The sequence below is a fragment of the Colletotrichum fructicola genome, assembly GCF_000319635.2.
Source record: "Colletotrichum fructicola Nara gc5 chromosome Unknown KSG_Nara_v1_contig06, whole genome shotgun sequence".
Classification (NCBI taxonomy): Eukaryota; Fungi; Ascomycota; class Sordariomycetes; order Glomerellales; family Glomerellaceae; genus Colletotrichum; species Colletotrichum fructicola.
This window is the reverse complement of record NW_027094056.1, coordinates 745,549-763,164: the sequence shown is the minus strand read 5'-3', so window position 1 is coordinate 763,164 and position 17,616 is coordinate 745,549. Positions and strand designations below refer to the sequence as shown.

Genomic DNA, 17,616 nt, shown 5'->3' with positions numbered 1-17,616 from the left:
AGGGTGCAAGTGCAGTTTGGACGATTGGCACGCCGCTTAGTTGGCGTTGACAGTGGCCTCGCCGAGGGCAGGGAGGACGTTGGTGTCGAAGCTGCCAATGACGTTACCTGAGACGGGTTAGCAAAGAGGTCTGACAAGGGGTGAGTGGGTGAACATACCCTGCTTCTTGTAGTTGCAGACGGTGAACCAGCTGCCAATGGAGCTGAGGGTACCGGCGGCGCAGTACTCGACGGCGCAACCAACGGTGGTGGTATCCTTCCAGACCATCTGGGTGAAGTGACCCCACTTGAGGAAGTCGGTCATGTCGGGGCTGGCCTGGCCGTAGCCGGTGTACAGGTTCAGCTCGCCGTTGTACCACTGCTCGGTGATGGCCTTCTGGGCAGCCTTGGCAGCGCCGAGAGACTCGGAGCCGGTGGCACCCCACATGGCAAGGTTCTGGCCGTAGCCGCCACCGCCGGTGGTCATGTCATGCTCGAAGACGCAGGTCTTAGCAGTGATGGCAGCGTAGCCGGCAATCTCGGCGTCCCAGGACAGAGCAGGGGCAGAGTGGTTACCGCGGTGGACGTTGTGGGAGTCGATGCAGGCGGTCTGGAGGTCGTCGGTGGCAGCGGGGGTGGAAACGGCAGCAGGAGCGGAAGTGGCGGGCTGCGGGGTAGGAGTAGGCGTAGGGGTGGGAGTGGTCTCGGGCTCGACGACAACCGGGGCGCTGGTAGGAGCAGCGACGGTAGGCTGGGGAGGCTCGACGGTGACGGTCGAGAAGATGGGGGCCGGAGCGGGAGAGGGCTCAACCACAGCGGGGGCGGAAGAGGAGGAGCTGGCAGCAGGAGCCTCGTAGTAGATGGCGGGGTTGGAAGGAGTAGGAGTGGGAGTGGCGACTGGGATGTCACCCTCAGTAACGGTGACAGTCACGTAGTCGACATCCCAAACGGTCTCCATGGCGCGAGGGTCAAGGACACGGGGGTCGATGGCACGGCCCATGACGAGGGCGGCGCCAGAGGCAGCAAGAACGATGGAAGATCTCATTTTGATGGTTGGATGAGTGTCTGAATGGCTGTTAGCTTCGCCCGCGAAGGTTTGTAATGAATATGAATATATGTATAAAGGAATGGCAAGTGGGCGCGGTGAACGAGTGTGAAAGTGATGACGAGGAAGCAAGACCAGATATCCCCCAGCCAAGGTTAGAGAAACCCCCAGCTTCATATATCCCCATGCAGGGCAACATAGAAGCGCCAAAAAGTTGGGATGCAAGACCTTGGCATGCCAGCCTCAACCTACACGATCCAGACCTTTGCCCAGGTCGTCGCCATCTTGTTTGAGATCCTGGGATACATGGCAGGAGCCACGTGATCAAACAGCAAGACAGATGACAAGGGAACAAAGGTCTTTGTCGGAGGATCTGGCTGTGTCGCGGTGGCATGCAGATGTCTTGCAGCCGGTATTTTCCAACAATAGCATTGATGCAGAAGGAATGAGGGGCAGTAGTGGGATCGAAAAAGGTTAGGTTGACGACTCACCTTGGTGTTGGTGTCTTGGGTGTCTTGGAGATTCGCGGAATCTAGCAACCAGGGATCCTGTCCGGACGATTTATGGAAGAGGTGTTGCGGCGGGGAGATATTTGAATTGTTGGGCGAGGCAAATATGATCCCGTGAGATGGTTCTCAGAGCCAGCTGTGTGTGATGATGCAGCACTGCTGATACGGTTCCGTCAAGGACCTTGTGGTAAGATGGTGAAAGAGTGTGGTTGAACAACAGGGAAATCCTCGTTGTTTGGTAGTTGGAAGTAGGTCGGACGAACGAAGCCGTATGTCTTTTTTTCTTCTTGGTGGTAAGCCGAAAAAAATAGGACTCTCGATGAGAACTGGTGAAGGAGTGACGATGCTGTGAAAAGAACGTGAGTCGGAATGCCGCGAACGCGAAAAGGAATGTCGGTAGCCTGCCTGCCCTTCTGTCCTGGAAGGTTGAGGTGCAGGAGAAGAAAAAGAGGGGGAATGCAGGCCGCGACCCGGGGCGAACTTACTTGGTTTTAAGGAATGGACGGTGTCAAAAGACGACACGATGAGGCGACCTGGGCCGAAGGAGTGGAAGGGAAGGGGTTGAACGAAGCGGTCTCCTTGGGAGTGGTGAAGCAAGAGGAGAGACAAGACGTTGGTGTCTGGCGACGCCGGGCTACTAAAAGGGAGGCGACAACAGCGAAGAACCCGTCCGACTGGGATTCGAGGACTGGGCGGCGAGTCTGAGCGCGGGTCCAGTGGGCGGTCTAGGTACCTAGTCGGGGGCCGGGGGTGTGTTAGTGGGGAGCAGTGCAGCGCAGCCGGGCAGCGGTCCTGGACTGACTGAAGTGAGGTGCCAGGGGAGGTGTTTTTTAGTCTGTTGTTGTGGTCGGGGTGCGTGTGCAACGGGAAGGCGCTCGCTGGGCTGCAACGGGAGTTGGTTGCGGTGCGCTGCAGTGCGTTGACTGAGCTGAACCGAGTGATTGTTTTGCTGGTAGCTACTCTGTGGAGAGGGACCGAGGTGGACTTCGATGAGGATGTGATGGGATTCAGGGCGAGGAAGTGGGGGTGTGATCAAAGAAAGGAGGGGGTGGTCCACGGAAAACGAACGAACGACGGACGGGACGACGGGAGTGCTCAGTGAGGTGGACGCCGTTGAACCCTGCAGAAGAAGCAACACGATGGCGACCGGGGACGTGGACCAGGCAGGTAGCGAGTGGAGGCAAGTGTGATGAAGGGCGGCAATCTGGAGGCGAGACAAGCAAGAACACACCAAGTGAAATTGGGTTGTTTGGTTCGTCCGGGGTCACAATCTGATGGTCGATTGGAGTGAATTGCGCTCAGGAAACCGCAGGAAACAGCGCGGCAGGAACACCTGAGGAAACAGGGACCGATGCTGTTGTTGGCAGGAAGGTGGAGGGGGTGAATAAAATTGATGTGGGGGTGGCTATATCCCGCCTGTTCTCAAATGACTGCAACTGCAGGTGCAGCTGGTTTACAGTCACTGACCTGGGGAAGGTGCACATACTACGGCACCAAGGCGGGAAGGAAGAGATGGGACGAGTTGGCCAAGGGAAGGAAGCACCTCGGAGCTCCTGCTATGACGCCGCTCCTTCCCTCGTGGGAGAGATTCAAAAAAGCAGCAGCAATTTGGAAGCTACAAGCTAAAGAACCGCCTCCTGCGGTGAAGGTTGATAAAATAGCAACACTGATGCAGCCGCAGCCGCGACCGCAAAACCCAGTGCAAAAATAAGCAAAAAAGTTACCTGCGCCTCACCCGCCAGCTCAGTCAGCTCACTGTGCCGCATATCATCAAAATTGGCTGACATCTAGAATCCTGCGGTTTCTGGCTGGGCCAGCATGCGTCGTCGAGCTGGACCAGATCCTCGAATCTTGGCTTCGATTCCCCGCTGCCTGCATCCACACATCCAGACCACAACATGCCCATCACTGGGCCAGCTTCCTGATCTAGGCCGCCGAGTTTTCCGCTTGAGATTGATGCTGCATACGCTGGGGATTGGATATGCACTCACAGATGAAGCCAATATCGGCCGCGGATGCACGTCTTGCAAGACCTTGCAGCGGTATCCTGATCGATCCCCTGTTGCCCCGGTGCTGGTGCCGATGCTGGTGCTGCCCTCGCTCTCGCCACTACTGCACGGCAATGACTGATGGATCATGGTCGCCATCAACAAACCCCTCAACACCAAGACTGCCCAGCGGTATTCAGGAGACGCGTACGTATCGAGGAGTCAGGCTAGGAGCTGGAGACGCCCACGACTCAGCTGGAATCCTGGCTCCTCCGGCGGGACTCTCAGAGCAGGCACAGGCGACGACAACGTCTGACCTTCCATCAACATCGATCGAACACCCGGTCCGTCCTCCTCCTGGAGTCCCTCAGATAAGAGCGCGGCAGTCTTGGCTGACACCGGCAAGCTAACAGCTGCCTGTCGCAGTCCCCAGCATTTCACGATAGCGCCGAATCGAGGGGCAAAAGGGGGCGCTTCCGTCTGGAAGCATTCCATCCGACGAGTCGTCGTCGACTGCAGAAGAAAGCTCCCCTGGCTTGACTGTTCTCCCCTCTCTCAGTCTCTCTGGCTGTCCTGTCCCGGCGTCTCGTCTCCTGCGCGTACACCCCCTCCTTCCCCCTCGCCCACGTCCCGATCCCTGAGTTCCCGGCATTTCGACCAATCCCCTTGCGGCGAGGTGCAGACGCCTTGGGGAAATGGGCCAATGACGGGTGGCTTCATCTGGTACCTTGCAGAAGGTGGACCCCATCCTTCCCTGATTGCTCCAAGGGTCGCGCTGGGCGTCTCCATCAAACAGCACTTGGCCCGGGGAGGCCCCACCCTTCTGAAACGGCCTTAATTTCGGTGGGGACCCGTTCATCCAGTCTTGCGTGGACGTGGCCTGTGCTTTCCCTCCTGTGCCCATTCATGATTTGTGCCTGCCGTGCGCCTGTCCACTGTTTAAAATTGTTTTCTCGACAGGCGATGGCGCTCTCGTCGGGTCGATCACTGCGACGCTGCACTTGCACTTGTGCAGTGCGTCAGCCAACCGTCCCCTGCCTGGCCTGGCCTACCTGCCTGCACACAGGATGCGGTTTTTTAACTTTACCGGCGCTGTCGCTTGGCCGTCCTTTCCGCTGTCTCGCTAAATGACCTCATTACGCTTCGGGGCCTCCCTTTTGCTGCACGATCCACCTCCAAATGTCCAGCTCGCTATCCAGGAGCTGTCAGCGTCTCATCCCACACGACGCCTTCTGACGGTCTGATTGCCGATGACGACGAGCCTCGCCCAAGACCTGACATCCTGGCCGCTGGGGCTGCGACGAGCGAGATGAAGCTGCAAAATCTTCCGCTCCTCTGTTCCAACATCATGCTGTTTCCTGGGGTACAAGCACCACAGAAACATGCCCCGTGCCCAGTGCCCACCGCTGATGGAGATGCAGGCGGATACCGACGTGCAGCAATCATTTGCAAGGTGGAAAACAACCAGATGAATCTGGGTCGGGGGTTGCGATTGTTTATGCTGTTCGGATGCCAGCCTGCCGGTTCATCGCTGTCATACGTGCAGATGAGCTGGTTGACGACATACTGAACAGCATGTGCTACCGCCCAGCTGCTGTCTCTTCTGCTTATCGCCATGGACGTCTGACCGGCTGCTGTGCCTCTCGACCGTCATCGAGCGAGGCGCTTTTGGTGCAGTGATCGCCTAAGAAAAGATCTCCTATCAACCGAGAACAAACCGAGCGCTACTCAGCTTCCGAGAGGCAGCGGGAGACAACCGCCATGCAGCATCTCAGCCCAGTGGCGCTCCGACGCCTCTCTTCAGCCCTCGCCAAGCCATAGCCGGAAGCAATTCCACGATGGATAACGCCTCAACCCCGCAATAACCCGGCACTTGAAGGCTTCAGAAGGTGCGACAGATGCAATACTCCATGATGGGTTACGACAGGAACAAAGTGTCAACAGACGCATCCAAAGCAAAGTGTATGTCCCGAATGCTGGGCAACCTTGGCTTGTGGGACGTCGTCCATCGATCAACGTTGGTCAATGCCAGATATCCCCCAACACGTCAATCTCCCGCCTTGATCTCTAGGTCCGACCTGCGATCAGCGGAAACAGTCGATGGCAAATGTGACAGGCAACGAGTGCCCCAGGGCAACTCCATCCAACAGTCTGGCCATCTTGGCAGAGAAGCTCCCTCAACGAGGATCCTCCAGCGTCCCTTTCGAAAACACCAGTCCGACGTTGGGTCCGTCATGATTCTGGCCTACGCCTCCTGTGGGGCACGCCATCGTCTGTTCGCGGTTGTCACAAGTCGCCCGCTACAACCATCATCGCTGCCATCGAAGCATCTTGTCAGCACAGTTTTCTGTGTCAAGTATTCAACGTCTGGAACCGTCGTTGTTGGCGTGGAGTTCTTAAGCGACGATCTTTCGGAGGTTTCTTCCCCTGCATTCGAGAAGTGCACAGATACATCCCGCCGCGCCAGTTGCACTGCAACCTCAACAGTTGGCCATGGAACCCGATCCCTGGATCGGACGACTTACATCATCTCGTCTCTGCAGAGAGATCAGATGTCATCCCATCTGACCACATGGCTTAATGCAGCTCACATATTGACTTCGATTGCACGTCCAAGTTTGCTCTAATGAAACTCACTGCGGAGGCAACAGCGCAACTCCGACATCGCTATCCCAGTTAATCGACATGGCACGCAGGGGTTTCCTTTGCACCACTATTTCGTCTCAACTGCGCGCTTGATGCACAGAATTAGCCGCTGTCTTACGCCACTGCAGTCCAATCATACTCAGTCATGGACGCCCTGGCCATCACGATAACGCAGTTGGTTTTGACTAGGGCAACCTTGAAGTTGTTCGTTGCGAACGAGATGAGGTTTCGTTTGCATCCAGGCCCCTAAACATCCTTAATCTTGCTAACAAGATTTCGCTGAGGGGTTTTCTGCCCTGCGTCCCTCTTTTCCTCTCTCCACCATCGACTGCCGTCGACCCGCGGGCCACACGGCACATCAGCAAACCAGCCGTTCAACCCCGGGGAATGCGGCATCCCCTCTAAACTGGATACCCCGACAGAGACCCAGTTGCCTTTGGAGGTGAGCCGTCAAGTCACCACCCATCAGCTCATCTCCGGCCCACGCCCGGGAGACGTGCGGTGCACCGCAAATTTGACCCGCTCAGTCCAGAACATTACAAGAAGTTGGGTTGCCAATCCTCCGAGGCAAACCTGGCATGAACCTGGCGGACGTGCTCGAGGAACCCAAGATCTGTCGAACCAAGGCTCGCGCACTGGGAATCCAATGGGCGAGCCGAAAACGAATACTTTGTGCTGGGTAAGAGTTTTGATCCTCAGTCAACCTCTGGTTGGCCGACAGGCATCGAAGAAGCCGCACAGTCTTGCACTCCCGAAACATGTCGTTTGACGATGGCTGCGGCCAGTTGACACGGCCCGGTCGCCCAGCGCCTGGAGTTACACAAGGTTGCGCTACGCAGACCCCCATCCTGGGCATGATCAACCCCTTTTACCGTCCCTTCCTTATCTCTCAGTCAAAAATCAACCTTGACGTCAATCCATCGCGGTTTCACGATGGCATCACGAATGATCACATTCATCCCATGAAATCATGCTCATGACAGTTCCTGGTGTTTGCCCTTTGACAATGCTGACAATATCATCCAAACAAGATGATGACATGGGATTCAAGGGTCCCAGGCTACTGCAGGATCTCAACTCCTACGATTCATCATGGGGGAAAAGTCTTAGACAATTGGTGAAACTTTGCCAGCATCCTTTTTCAATCGCCAGCGGAGACCAGCCCGCCGATGCATCAGCGAAGGATGGTATTTGTAACTCGATCTCCATACTCTGGGGTATTGGAGCTCATGCGGCAAACAAGCCGTCGTCCTGCATTTGATATCCGTGTTGGATCTAGGATCTCGATACACAAACAGCACCGCTCTTTGTCGGCTCCTCCGGGGTAGCGGAGGCTCTTTTCGTGCTACGTCGTACATGAAGCGAACACTTTCCAGCTTACTCAATGTCTGAAATTTCGAATCAAATGAACCTTTGTAGTTCAAGCTATTGCGCATGGGTCGTCTCAAATTCGCTTCTATCTTGGGTTGTCGATTTACCCCAAATGCACCTTGACTTGGAGGGACACAGCAAGCCAGCTGACTCTTTCTATCGCCCCTGTATCCCCTCGAAGCAGTTTCTAGAACCCGACCCTGACTCTGTGCTTGGCATCCAGAAGCGCCCACGGGAGGATAGTCATCGCATCAAGTCAGGGTCGTCGTGCAAAATGTCAACCAGCTCCTCGCGTTCTCCGCGCCGCGTGCCACCCACCATTACGCATCTCGCTCTTTCGTCCCTCTTGGTTCCAAGCCACAGGAATCAGAGAGACGAGTACATACGTTTGGCGACGTGGCTTACATGCCATGCCCTCCCCGCGTCTGAAGTATATTGCATCCTTTGACGATGTCACCGGCACGGCTTGCCCAAGCTGGCCTTGCAGCCGTTCACCTGTGCAGTCGACGGCGAACTACACAAGAACAGTGCATACCCTTGAGTCAGGCTGCTGACTGGCTGGGTCTGACAAATCAGGACGAAGTCGATGGCTGAACGGAAGGCTACTCACATCAACAGCGTGACTGTGGCTGAACCCTTTTCAGATGACACCTGAATACGGACTTTTGAGCTTTGCTTATTCGTCAGAATTGACAACTTTGTTGCATCGTTACGCCCGAGAGAGAAAAGAACCATCTCACGCTGAGATGTCTCGGGTGACTGCTCAAAGGTGATATATGCAGTCTTGACAGCTGAGAAACCACGCGGGGGCCAGATTCCCGACGGAAGCTTGTATCCAGCATGGAAGCCCTTCGACTCATTCTCACCGTCCTTGCAGGGCACAGCCCGGAGAGGACCTGATGGGCAGAGGAAGGAAACGTTGCACACCATCAAGTGACAAGGCAAAGTCAATACAGAGACAGCACAGCCGGTCCTTTCCGGTCTCAAGCGGATGACGGTTCCTCTCACTGTCGCCAGAGCGGGAGCGGCCTCCGGCTTTGCAGGACAACGATCGGCGTGTCTTGCGGGACGTGGTCGTTAATTGGCGTGCGTCGTACGGCACATGTCTGTAGCTGTGATAATGAAAAGATCAACGCGGGGCATCCTGCCTAGAGGTTGCAAAAAGGTTTGAGGGGTTCGGGTGTTGGCGGGGAGCTGCCTTGAGGATGTTGCTCGAAAGGAGGGGCGAAGAGGGGGTTGAGTTCGGATGAGGGAGGGGCAAACGCATGGCTGCTGTAGTCTCCCGACGGCGGCTGAGAATTGCGAACTCCCGCGGGGGAAGATGGGGCGATGGTCCTGTCGCTGTTAGCTGTTTGTCATCGCTGGCTGAGTGTTGTCTCGACGCATAGCAGCAGACAAACACGTCGAAGAAGAATGAGGCGAGGACGAGAGCCGTAAAGCCATTGGTTGATCCCAGGTCTGATTGATGACATATGTACACAGCGTTTTTCTATCGCCAGCCTACATTTCTCTCTCCGCCTCAACGCAAAGCCAAAACGACGTTCCCCCGCATTCCTAGATGCAACCGTCTACGACGCCTGCTTGCTGCCCTCGGCCTTTGACGGGGGGATGAAGGGCTTGCCCTCCATGGTGTTGATGGCGACGTCGGCGTAGATCATGTGAGGGCGGAGCTCGACGGGGGTGACGCCTGGGCGCTGGTCGGGGATGTGCTTCTCCAGTTTCTGTGTGGAGGATGTTAGCTTGTACTGTCCGTAGCATGTGGCCATAGAAGACGTTTCCTCTGCAACGAAGCATTCGGGGGTCTTCCTGGGTCCATGGATGGTGATAACGTACCAGGTTCTCGTAAACACACTTGTTCAACTTCCACTCCATCGGTCTACACTGGTAGAGCTGGTGGTTGCGGTTCTCGATGCAGGTCCAGTGAGCGCGGAACTGCTCGAGGCAGTGGGTGTTAATGTCCTTGATCCTGTTTTCGTTCCGGTCAGCCTTCTGTCGTGGTTCACATCGCCCATATCATCCATCTCCTCCATAGCCCCAACAGAAGGTTCCCTCGCAGCCACCATATCCACCGGCAACCCAGAAAGGAAAGATCCAAAACGTACACGCTGGAGGCGCATCTCGTGACCCGGCGTCCCTCCTTCAAGCAGTTGAACTCGCCGCGGCCCGCGCTGTCCGTCTTGCACTGCATGAAGTCGTCATTGTATTCGCGGCACCGGGCGCCGATGAAGTAGGACGCGGACAGCAGGGGCGCGGAGCTGGCGCCAACCTCCTTGACCTTGGGGATGTCGTCGGGGAGCGGGGCCGTGTCGACCTGCTGCTGCTGGTTGAATCTAATCGTATCGACAGAGGTTAGCTTGCTGTTGCTTTCGATCTCGTAACTTTTTTTGGCGCGGAGGGATGGACACCCGCCGATTGGCCCACGGAGCGCCAATTGGTGCGAGGGAGGGAGGTGAAGACATACTGGGGCCGTCGGGAAGACATTGTTGCTGTTGTGGTGATGGCCGCGGGGGTGGGTGGGAGGACGGGACGTCGGGGACGGATTCGCGATTGCGTCGTCTGGCGGGCAAGCTTTCGACGGCTACGGACGCTTGGGAATTGAGGTGAGGTCGATTTAGCGGGTGTCTGATTGGCTCGGTTCGATGGCGAGGCTGGAGTGGAGCCTTGCTCTGTGGCGCGTCCCGGTGTGGGTGTGGCTGCTGCTTTCGGTGAAGCTCAGGTCAGGTACCTGCAAGCTCCGATTTATTATTTTCGCGTCGCCGTTGCTTGGGAATCAGACGCCGACACTTTCAAGGGTAGCTCTCCGGTGGTGAATTTCGCACCCGCAGCCCCGATTGAAGAACTTTTTGCGACGTCTGCTTGCTGGCTCCTTCCAGAAGCGCGGTTTCATTCTTCTTTTTCCGTTGTTTTGATACCCGCGAAGGCCCTCTTATTTTCCCATTTTCCTTTGACGATGCAATAAGGATCCCCTGCATTGTTTTCTCCCGCGAACCGACTTTGCGCATCAATCTCAACCTCAGCCTTGCGACCACGACCGATTGACGCCCGAAGTCACAGATAAATCATTCGCATCGTCGCCATGAGTTTATTCGGAGCGCCGAAGCCCGCTGGGCAGACGGGCGGTGGCCTTTTCGGCGGTGGAGGATTTGGCAGCACCTTGGGGCAGTCGACGCAGCAGCCGCAGCAGCAGCAACAGCAACAGCAACCAGCCCAGCAGCAGGGCGGCCTCAGTCTGTTCGGCCAGCCGCAGCAGAACCAAGGAAGCACCCTCGGCTTCGGGCAGTCTTCTGCCCAGCCTCAGCAAGGCCAACAACAACAGCAGCAGCAGCAGATGCCCAGCCTATCGCAGTCGCAAGCGCAGCTGTCCAGCTCACTCTGGCAGCCTGGCAGAGACACACCTCGTACGTGGCCCCCTTCCACCTTCCTCTTACTGATTGAGCATCCGTCTGACCATCTACCACGTAGAGAACCAAAAGCCCATACCCGAGCAGATGGCCCTCATCATCGAGAAGTGGAACCCCACGAACCCCAACTGCGCCTTCAAGCACTACTTCTACAACAAGGTCGACGAGGCCGCGGTGCCCTTCTACAAGCCCGGCCCGCACGAGGACCCCAAGGAGTGGGAGGAGGCGCTGCAGAAGAAGCCCGCGCCGGGCTTCATCCCCGTCCTCTGCACGGGCTTCAACGGCGTTGCGGCGCGCCTGCAGACGCAGAAGAAGGTGGTCGGCGAGCTCAACGTGCGCCTGCACCAGATCAACGCCAGCCTGGACGCGATCCTGTCGCGGCACGACCTCGAGACGAGCGTGCGCGCGCTGGCGGCCCGCCGGCGGCACGTGGTGCTGCGGGAGCGGTGCCTCGCGCTCGCGGCGCGGGTGCAGGTGCTGCGCAACCGCGGATACGCGATGAGCGGGGACGAGGATGACCTGCGGCTGAAGCTGGCGGAGCTGGAGCGCAGCGTGCAGGACCCGGCGCTGGCGGCGAGGGAGGAGGAGTTGTGGAGCAGGCTGATTGTGTTGAGGGACTATGCGGACCAGCTGATGAAGGAGGCGAACAAGCCTGCTTTTGCGAGCGGCGAGGGTCTGAACGAGGAGACGGAGCACAAGGCGAAAAAGGTGAGTTTTTTTGCTGAGAGACTTCTGTGTTTTATGCAGTGGCTAACATGTTGCAGGTGTTGGAGGACTACGAGAAGCAGATTCAGCACCTCAAGAAGGAGGTCGAGTCGATCACAAAAGACTTTGAGCAGTGGGAGAAGGAGCGTAACCCGTCGTCATGAGTCGAACGAGGAGGGTTTCGGGTTGAGTTGTCAAATTCTTGTTATAATAGAGGACCGGATCGGCGCGAGCGGAAGCTGTTTTTCATGTGGGAGTAGGAACCATAGCTCATCGCCCATCAAAGGCTCCGAAAATTAGTGAGGAGCACGTGGAAACGCAATGGGACAGGGTCCTTGGGTGTCTCTAAATTCGTGATGTTTGATTGTCCCTGGATTCCGATGTGATCTATAGTCATAGCCCATCCACACCAGCCGTTTGTACATTTGTACACATGATATTTTTACAACAGGGATATTCTAGTTGTCCCTGTATACCCGTCTCCCAGCCATTGTGGCTCTACCTGCCGTGTGCTTCTTCGTTCGCGGCATGTCTTTTGGAGGGTCTGAAGCAGATGATCTGCGTCTGTTTCTGTTCTCGAGCCCTATGGCAGGCCCATGAGGTTCATGTTTGGTCGGTGATGGTTATTTACAGGACCTTGGAGGCGAGGTCGACGGCGAAGGGGGCTGTTGAAAGACGGTCAGTCAGGGCTCTTGAGGCTTGATGCTGGCTGTGGGGTCACTCACAGAGGTACAGCAGGACGGCAGAGACGAGGACCTGCTGGACGGTGAAGCTGGCCTCGGCCTCCATCTGCTTGATCTCCTCCTCGGAGAGCTGGGGGGGCGCGACTGCAGACACAGCCAGGTCAGTTATTTCAGTTCTTTCCGAAGGGTGCAACAGGGGGTACGTACATCCTCCGAACATTTTGACTGTGGGGTATTAAGGTATCGATGGGACGGAGAGGTTGGTGATACTTTTGTTCTTCTGCGCGTGGCCCGGTTCAGCGATGATGTCGTCGCAAAAATTTAGAGATAGCCCCAGCTGGATGGGTCCCACACAGAATCCGGCCTGGGCGGTACGTACCTCTACGTCTGGGTGCGGCTCTTAGCAGTGGTGGTGGGAATGCTCAAGTTTCTCACAGGCTGCGTAGCGGATGCCATTTCCACATGCACTCGGATTTGGCCACCGAGCGTGCTCGGGTACGCATCCGTCGGCCTGATAGTGTGCCAGCACTGGAAACACCACACAACGCTTTGGTGGGGGAGCGCCACCCCTGTCCCTGTGCGGCTCGCGGTGCGCTTCCCTGAGTGGCTGGATGGTCTGATTTTGGCACAGTCATCCCGGGCCGAGGATAGCCCGTCGCATGTTTTGCAGTGTTGGCTTTGGGGCCCCCCCAGGATGGAGGGGTGCTTGATGGCTGGGGAACTGCACCTGGAGCCGGATGGGTTCTTATCGGGCTGGCCTTTAGCGCGCTTATCGGCGGACCTTAATATTTCTGTCGCGATAAGGATTGGTGGCGGGCGGTTTCTCAGTGTGCGCTCATCCATTCCTGCCGCTGCGCTCAACCCGCAACGAACCGAAGGCGTGGCGGCAGGCCGGTTCCTTTGGGCTGTCCAGGTCCCTCTCATCATGCCTTACCTTCCTGAGGTCGGGTAGATCCAATACCAGTGAGGCACCTTTGGTAGGTGGTAGGTGGGAGCTGCAACAGAAGCGGCGGTAAGTATGTAGGGCGCTCGACTCAGAGACGGCCATCCCTGGACTCCCAATGGGACCCTTTTACTTGTACCTTACACGCCTCAAAAAGCCAAAAATTTAAAGACGTTTGGCAGTCGGCTTCTCACCGACTTCGCCAAATCCGAATCAGCCAACTTGCGGCCATTGCTGCGCGTCTTCTGCAACGTTTTCATTTGTGTCTCACTCGACCAAGGTAGATAAAGATTCTGAAAAAAGTCTCCGTGTCATCGTGTTTGAATCAACGGACGGGAGAAGGAGCGCGCTGTTGCTCTGGCCCCTCCACCCTCCCCCGTCCCGAGTCGGTCTCAAAGGTGGCGACAAGGGTGTTGCTTTTCGAGCGGCAACGATATCGGTCTTCGGTCCCCGATCCGAGCAGCTCATACAAGAAAGACACCACCACCACCGCAACGGCTCGAACTTCTCGTTCACTCGCCTCTCCTTCCCTTCTTCTCTACTCACAACTTTCTTCACATAGAGGGTTCGTCAGTCGCTGTGGTCTGACCAGTCTCATTCCTTTCTTTTATTCTTCCAGGGAAAAAGAGAGATTATACCCTCCCCCCTTCTTATCGCCACACACATTCCTACACATTCACAGCCATGGCATCACTGAGGTTGCCCCTCTCCCGCCAGCTTCGGCTGGTGGCTCCGCGGTCGAGGGTCGTCGGTCGCCAGACGGCCCCCTCACCGTGGGTTTGCAACTCTTGCGTTGCCTCCGGCATGGCCCCGAGCCATGTCACTCGCGTGAGGACATTCTCCGCGATTACTGCCCACGCCCAGGCGACGAGCAGGCAAACTTCCGTGGACGCCTCCCTTGAGCCGCTCCAGAGGCCCGAGTCGTTCATCCCCCGCCACATAGGCCCTGACGTCAGCGACGCCGAGGCCATGCTCAAGGCGCTGGATCCTCCCGTGAAGACGATTGACGAGTTTATTGTCCAAGTGCTGCCCCCGGATGTCTACTCCGAGAGGAAGACATTCGCGTGGGACAATGAGGGCCCCATGGACGAGAGCAAGATTCTGGCCAAGGCGACGGCCTGGGCCAAGGCTAACGAGGCCGCCCCGAAGCCCTTGATTGGCGCCGGATACAACCCGAGCGTCACTCCCAGAGTTATTCAGACCAACGTTCTGGAGAGCCCTGCGTGGTACACCAGTTACACGCCCTACCAGCCCGAAATCAGCCAGGGCCGTCTCGAGTCGCTTCTCAACTACCAGACCATGGTCTCTGACCTGACGGGTCTGCCGATTTCCAACGCCAGTCTTTTGGACGAGGGTACGGCCGCCGCCGAGGCCATGACCCTGTCCATGAACGCGCTTTCCAGCTCTCGCGCAAAGAGGCCCGGCAAGACTTTTGTCGTGTCCGACCTTGTTCACCCCCAGTCCATCTCCGTCCTGAGGAGCAGGGCCCAGGGTTTCGGCATCAAGGTCGAGGTTGTCGACATTAGCAGCGCCGAGGAGAAGATCAAGGCCTTGGGCCAGGATTTGGTCGGTGTTATGGTCCAGTACCCTGACACCAAGGGCAAGGTTGAGGACTTCAAGGGCCTTTCCGATCTCGTGCACTCCCAGGGAGCCCTTCTCAGCGCCGCCACCGATCTCCTGGCCCTGACGGTTCTCACTCCCCCCGGTGAGTGGGGTGCCGACATCGCCTTTGGCAGCGCCCAGCGTTTCGGTGTTCCCCTCGGCTTCGGTGGCCCCCACGCCGCTTTCTTCGCCGTCAAGGAGGCCCACAAGCGACGCATGCCCGGCCGTCTGGTCGGTGTCTCCAAGGACCGCACCGGTCGCCGCGCCCTGAGATTGGCTCTGCAGACCCGCGAGCAGCACATTCGCCGTGAGAAGGCCACCAGCAACGTCTGCACTGCCCAGGCTCTGTTGGCCAACATGGCTGGGCTGTTCGCCGTCTACCACGGTCCCGAGGGACTGAGGGAGATTGCGACGCGACTCATCCGCCTTGCTCGCGGTGTTCAGGCTGTTGCCGAGGCCGCCGGCTTGGAGACTGAGCAGAGCGGAGCCAGCCCCGATGGCAAGGTGCTTTTCGACACTGTCGTCATCAAGGCCGGTGACAAGGCGCAAAAGATTCTGGAGGAGGGCAAGAAGGCCGGCCTGGGATTCCGCGACTACGGAAACGACGATGTCGGTATCAGTGTCAACGAGCACGTCAACGAGGAGGTGTTTAACACCATTGCTACTGTTCTCGGCAACGTCACCGGCGCCCAGACCGCCGAGGTTGCGAGCAAGTCTTACGCTGCTCTTACTGAGAGCATCACGGAGCTTATTCCTACCACTCTCCGCCGCCAGTCTGAGTACCTCACTCACCCGGTTTTCAACACCCATCGCAGCGAGACGGAGATTCTCCGCTACATCCACCACCTGCAATCCAAGGATCTCTCTCTGGTTCACTCCATGATCCCTCTCGGCTCTTGCACCATGAAGCTCAACAGCGCCACCGAGATGGCTCTCATCTCTCTGCCTGGCTTCTCCACCATCCACCCTCACACTCCCGCTAGCGAGCTCAAGGGCTACACCGCCCTTATTGAGGAACTCTCTGAGCAGCTTAAGGGCATCACTGCTATGGACGCCGTGTCTCTCCAGCCCAACTCCGGTGCTCAGGGTGAGTTCGCCGGTCTCCGTGCCATCCGCAAGTACCTCGAGCAGAAGCCCGACGGCAAGAAGCGCGACATCTGCCTGATTCCCGTCTCTGCCCACGGCACCAACCCCGCCTCCGCCGCCATGGCCGGCATGCGCGTTGTCCCCGTCAAGTGCGACCCCGTCACCGGTAACCTCGTCATTGAGGACCTCGAGGCCAAGTGCAAGCAGTACGCCGACCAGCTCGGTGCTTTCATGGTCACCTACCCCAGCACCTACGGTGTCTACGAGCCCGGCGTCAAGAAGGCCTGCGAGCTTGTCCACCAGTACGGCGGCCAGGTCTACATGGACGGCGCCAACATGAACGCCCAGATCGGCATCTGCTCGCCCGGCGAGATCGGCGCCGACGTCTGCCATCTTAACCTGCACAAGACCTTCTGCATTCCCCACGGCGGTGGCGGCCCCGGTGTGGGACCCATCTGCGTCAAGGAGCACCTCGCCCCGTACCTCCCCGCGCGCTCCGCCGACGCCGAGGAGGCCATGGTCTCCAGCGCGCCCTTCGGCAGCGCCGGCATCCTCCCCATCAGCTGGGCCTACAACGCGCTCATGGGCAACGACGGCCTGCGCCTCGCGACCAAGACGGCCATCCTCAATGCCAACTACATCCTCTCGCGCCTCAAGCCGCACTTCAAGATCCTCTACACCAACGAGAACGGCCGCTGCGCGCACGAGTTCATCCTCGACGCGCGGCCCTTCAAGGAGACCGCCGGCGTCGAGGCGATCGACATCGCCAAGCGCCTGCAGGACTACGGCTTCCACGCGCCGACGATGAGCTTCCCCGTCGCGAACACGCTCATGATCGAGCCGACGGAGAGCGAGAGCAAGGAGGAGCTGGACCGCTTCATCGACACGCTGATCAGCATCCGCGAGGAGATCCGCGAGGTCGAGGAGGGCAAGCAGCCGCGCGAGGGCAACGTGCTCAAGATGGCGCCGCACCCGCAGGCGGATGTCATCTTGGGCGACGGCGAGGGCAAGTGGGAGCGCCCGTACTCGCGCGAGAAGGCGGCGTACCCGCTGCCGTTCTTGAGGGAGAAGAAGTTCTGGCCTAGTGTAGGCCGTGTTGACGACAGTGAGTTTCCTCTTGAATAGGATGTGTGAGTGACGGAAGCTAACAAGATGCAGCGTACGGCGACACCAACCTCTTCTGCACGTGCCCTCCTGTCGAGGACACCACCCAAGCGTAAAGCAGTGATTTGCGCGCATCTCATAGACGTGATACCAGCAGAGAAAGACATAGACCGCCCTGGTTCTATATCATGACTGCATGACGACATCCAAGGATAGGACCTGGGGCACCGTCGACTAATTCAACATTCGACGGTGCCTCGGAGATTTCTTCCGATATACGTTATACATCTAAATATTTCTGATGACTTTTTTTCTTCAACATTTTACATCCCTACAAGCGAGCGGGGATATGAGTTCCTACGATTTCAACAGGGGATACACATTATATATAAGGGGTTATTGGGGGTCCAGTCAAGAGACCTACCGGGAGTTCAACAACATGAGGGAGATATGGGGTTTTGCATTATGGGTTACGTGTTGTATTTGGTAGACTGGCATAGGGCCGGAAAATGAAACCATCAAGTTCACTGTTCGTGTTCCAATCGTGAGGCGATT

At 57.5% G+C, this 17,616-nt stretch overlaps 4 protein-coding genes across 4 annotated transcripts; 2 read left to right on the top strand and 2 right to left on the bottom strand.

Annotated features, from left to right (window-relative positions):
• Positions 1–36: 36 nt before the first annotated feature.
• CGGC5_v010492 (putative pathogenesis-related protein) lies at positions 37–3,016 on the bottom strand (the record flags this gene model as incomplete). The annotated part of the gene is made up of 6 exons (XM_066152367.1): positions 37–107; positions 159–1,043; positions 1,515–1,571; positions 1,714–1,878; positions 2,018–2,169; positions 3,000–3,016. 6 exons carry the CDS (start codon positions 3,014–3,016, stop codon positions 37–39), a joined length of 1,347 nt encoding a protein of 448 aa, XP_066008316.1.
• A 6,089-nt stretch (positions 3,017–9,105) lies between these two features.
• Positions 9,106–10,018, bottom strand: CGGC5_v010491 (NADH-ubiquinone oxidoreductase 20.8 kDa subunit; the record flags this gene model as incomplete). The annotated part of the gene is made up of 4 exons (XM_032021328.1): positions 9,106–9,258; positions 9,371–9,503; positions 9,640–9,867; positions 9,999–10,018. The coding sequence occupies 4 exons, from the start codon at positions 10,016–10,018 to the stop codon at positions 9,106–9,108; spliced, it is 534 nt and encodes a 177-aa protein (XP_031881613.1).
• Positions 10,019–10,613: 595 nt separating this feature from the next.
• NUP57 (Nucleoporin NUP57) lies at positions 10,614–11,807 on the top strand (the record flags this gene model as incomplete). Its single annotated transcript, XM_032021329.1, has 3 exons — positions 10,614–10,935; positions 11,000–11,646; positions 11,703–11,807. 3 exons carry the CDS (start codon positions 10,614–10,616, stop codon positions 11,805–11,807), a joined length of 1,074 nt encoding a protein of 357 aa, XP_031881612.1.
• Positions 11,808–13,953: 2,146 nt separating this feature from the next.
• On the top strand, positions 13,954–17,177 carry CGGC5_v010489 (putative glycine dehydrogenase; the record flags this gene model as incomplete). Its single annotated transcript, XM_032021331.1, has 2 exons — positions 13,954–17,062; positions 17,116–17,177. The coding sequence occupies 2 exons, from the start codon at positions 13,954–13,956 to the stop codon at positions 17,175–17,177; spliced, it is 3,171 nt and encodes a 1,056-aa protein (XP_031881702.1).
• Between the last annotated feature and the right edge of the window lie 439 nt (positions 17,178–17,616).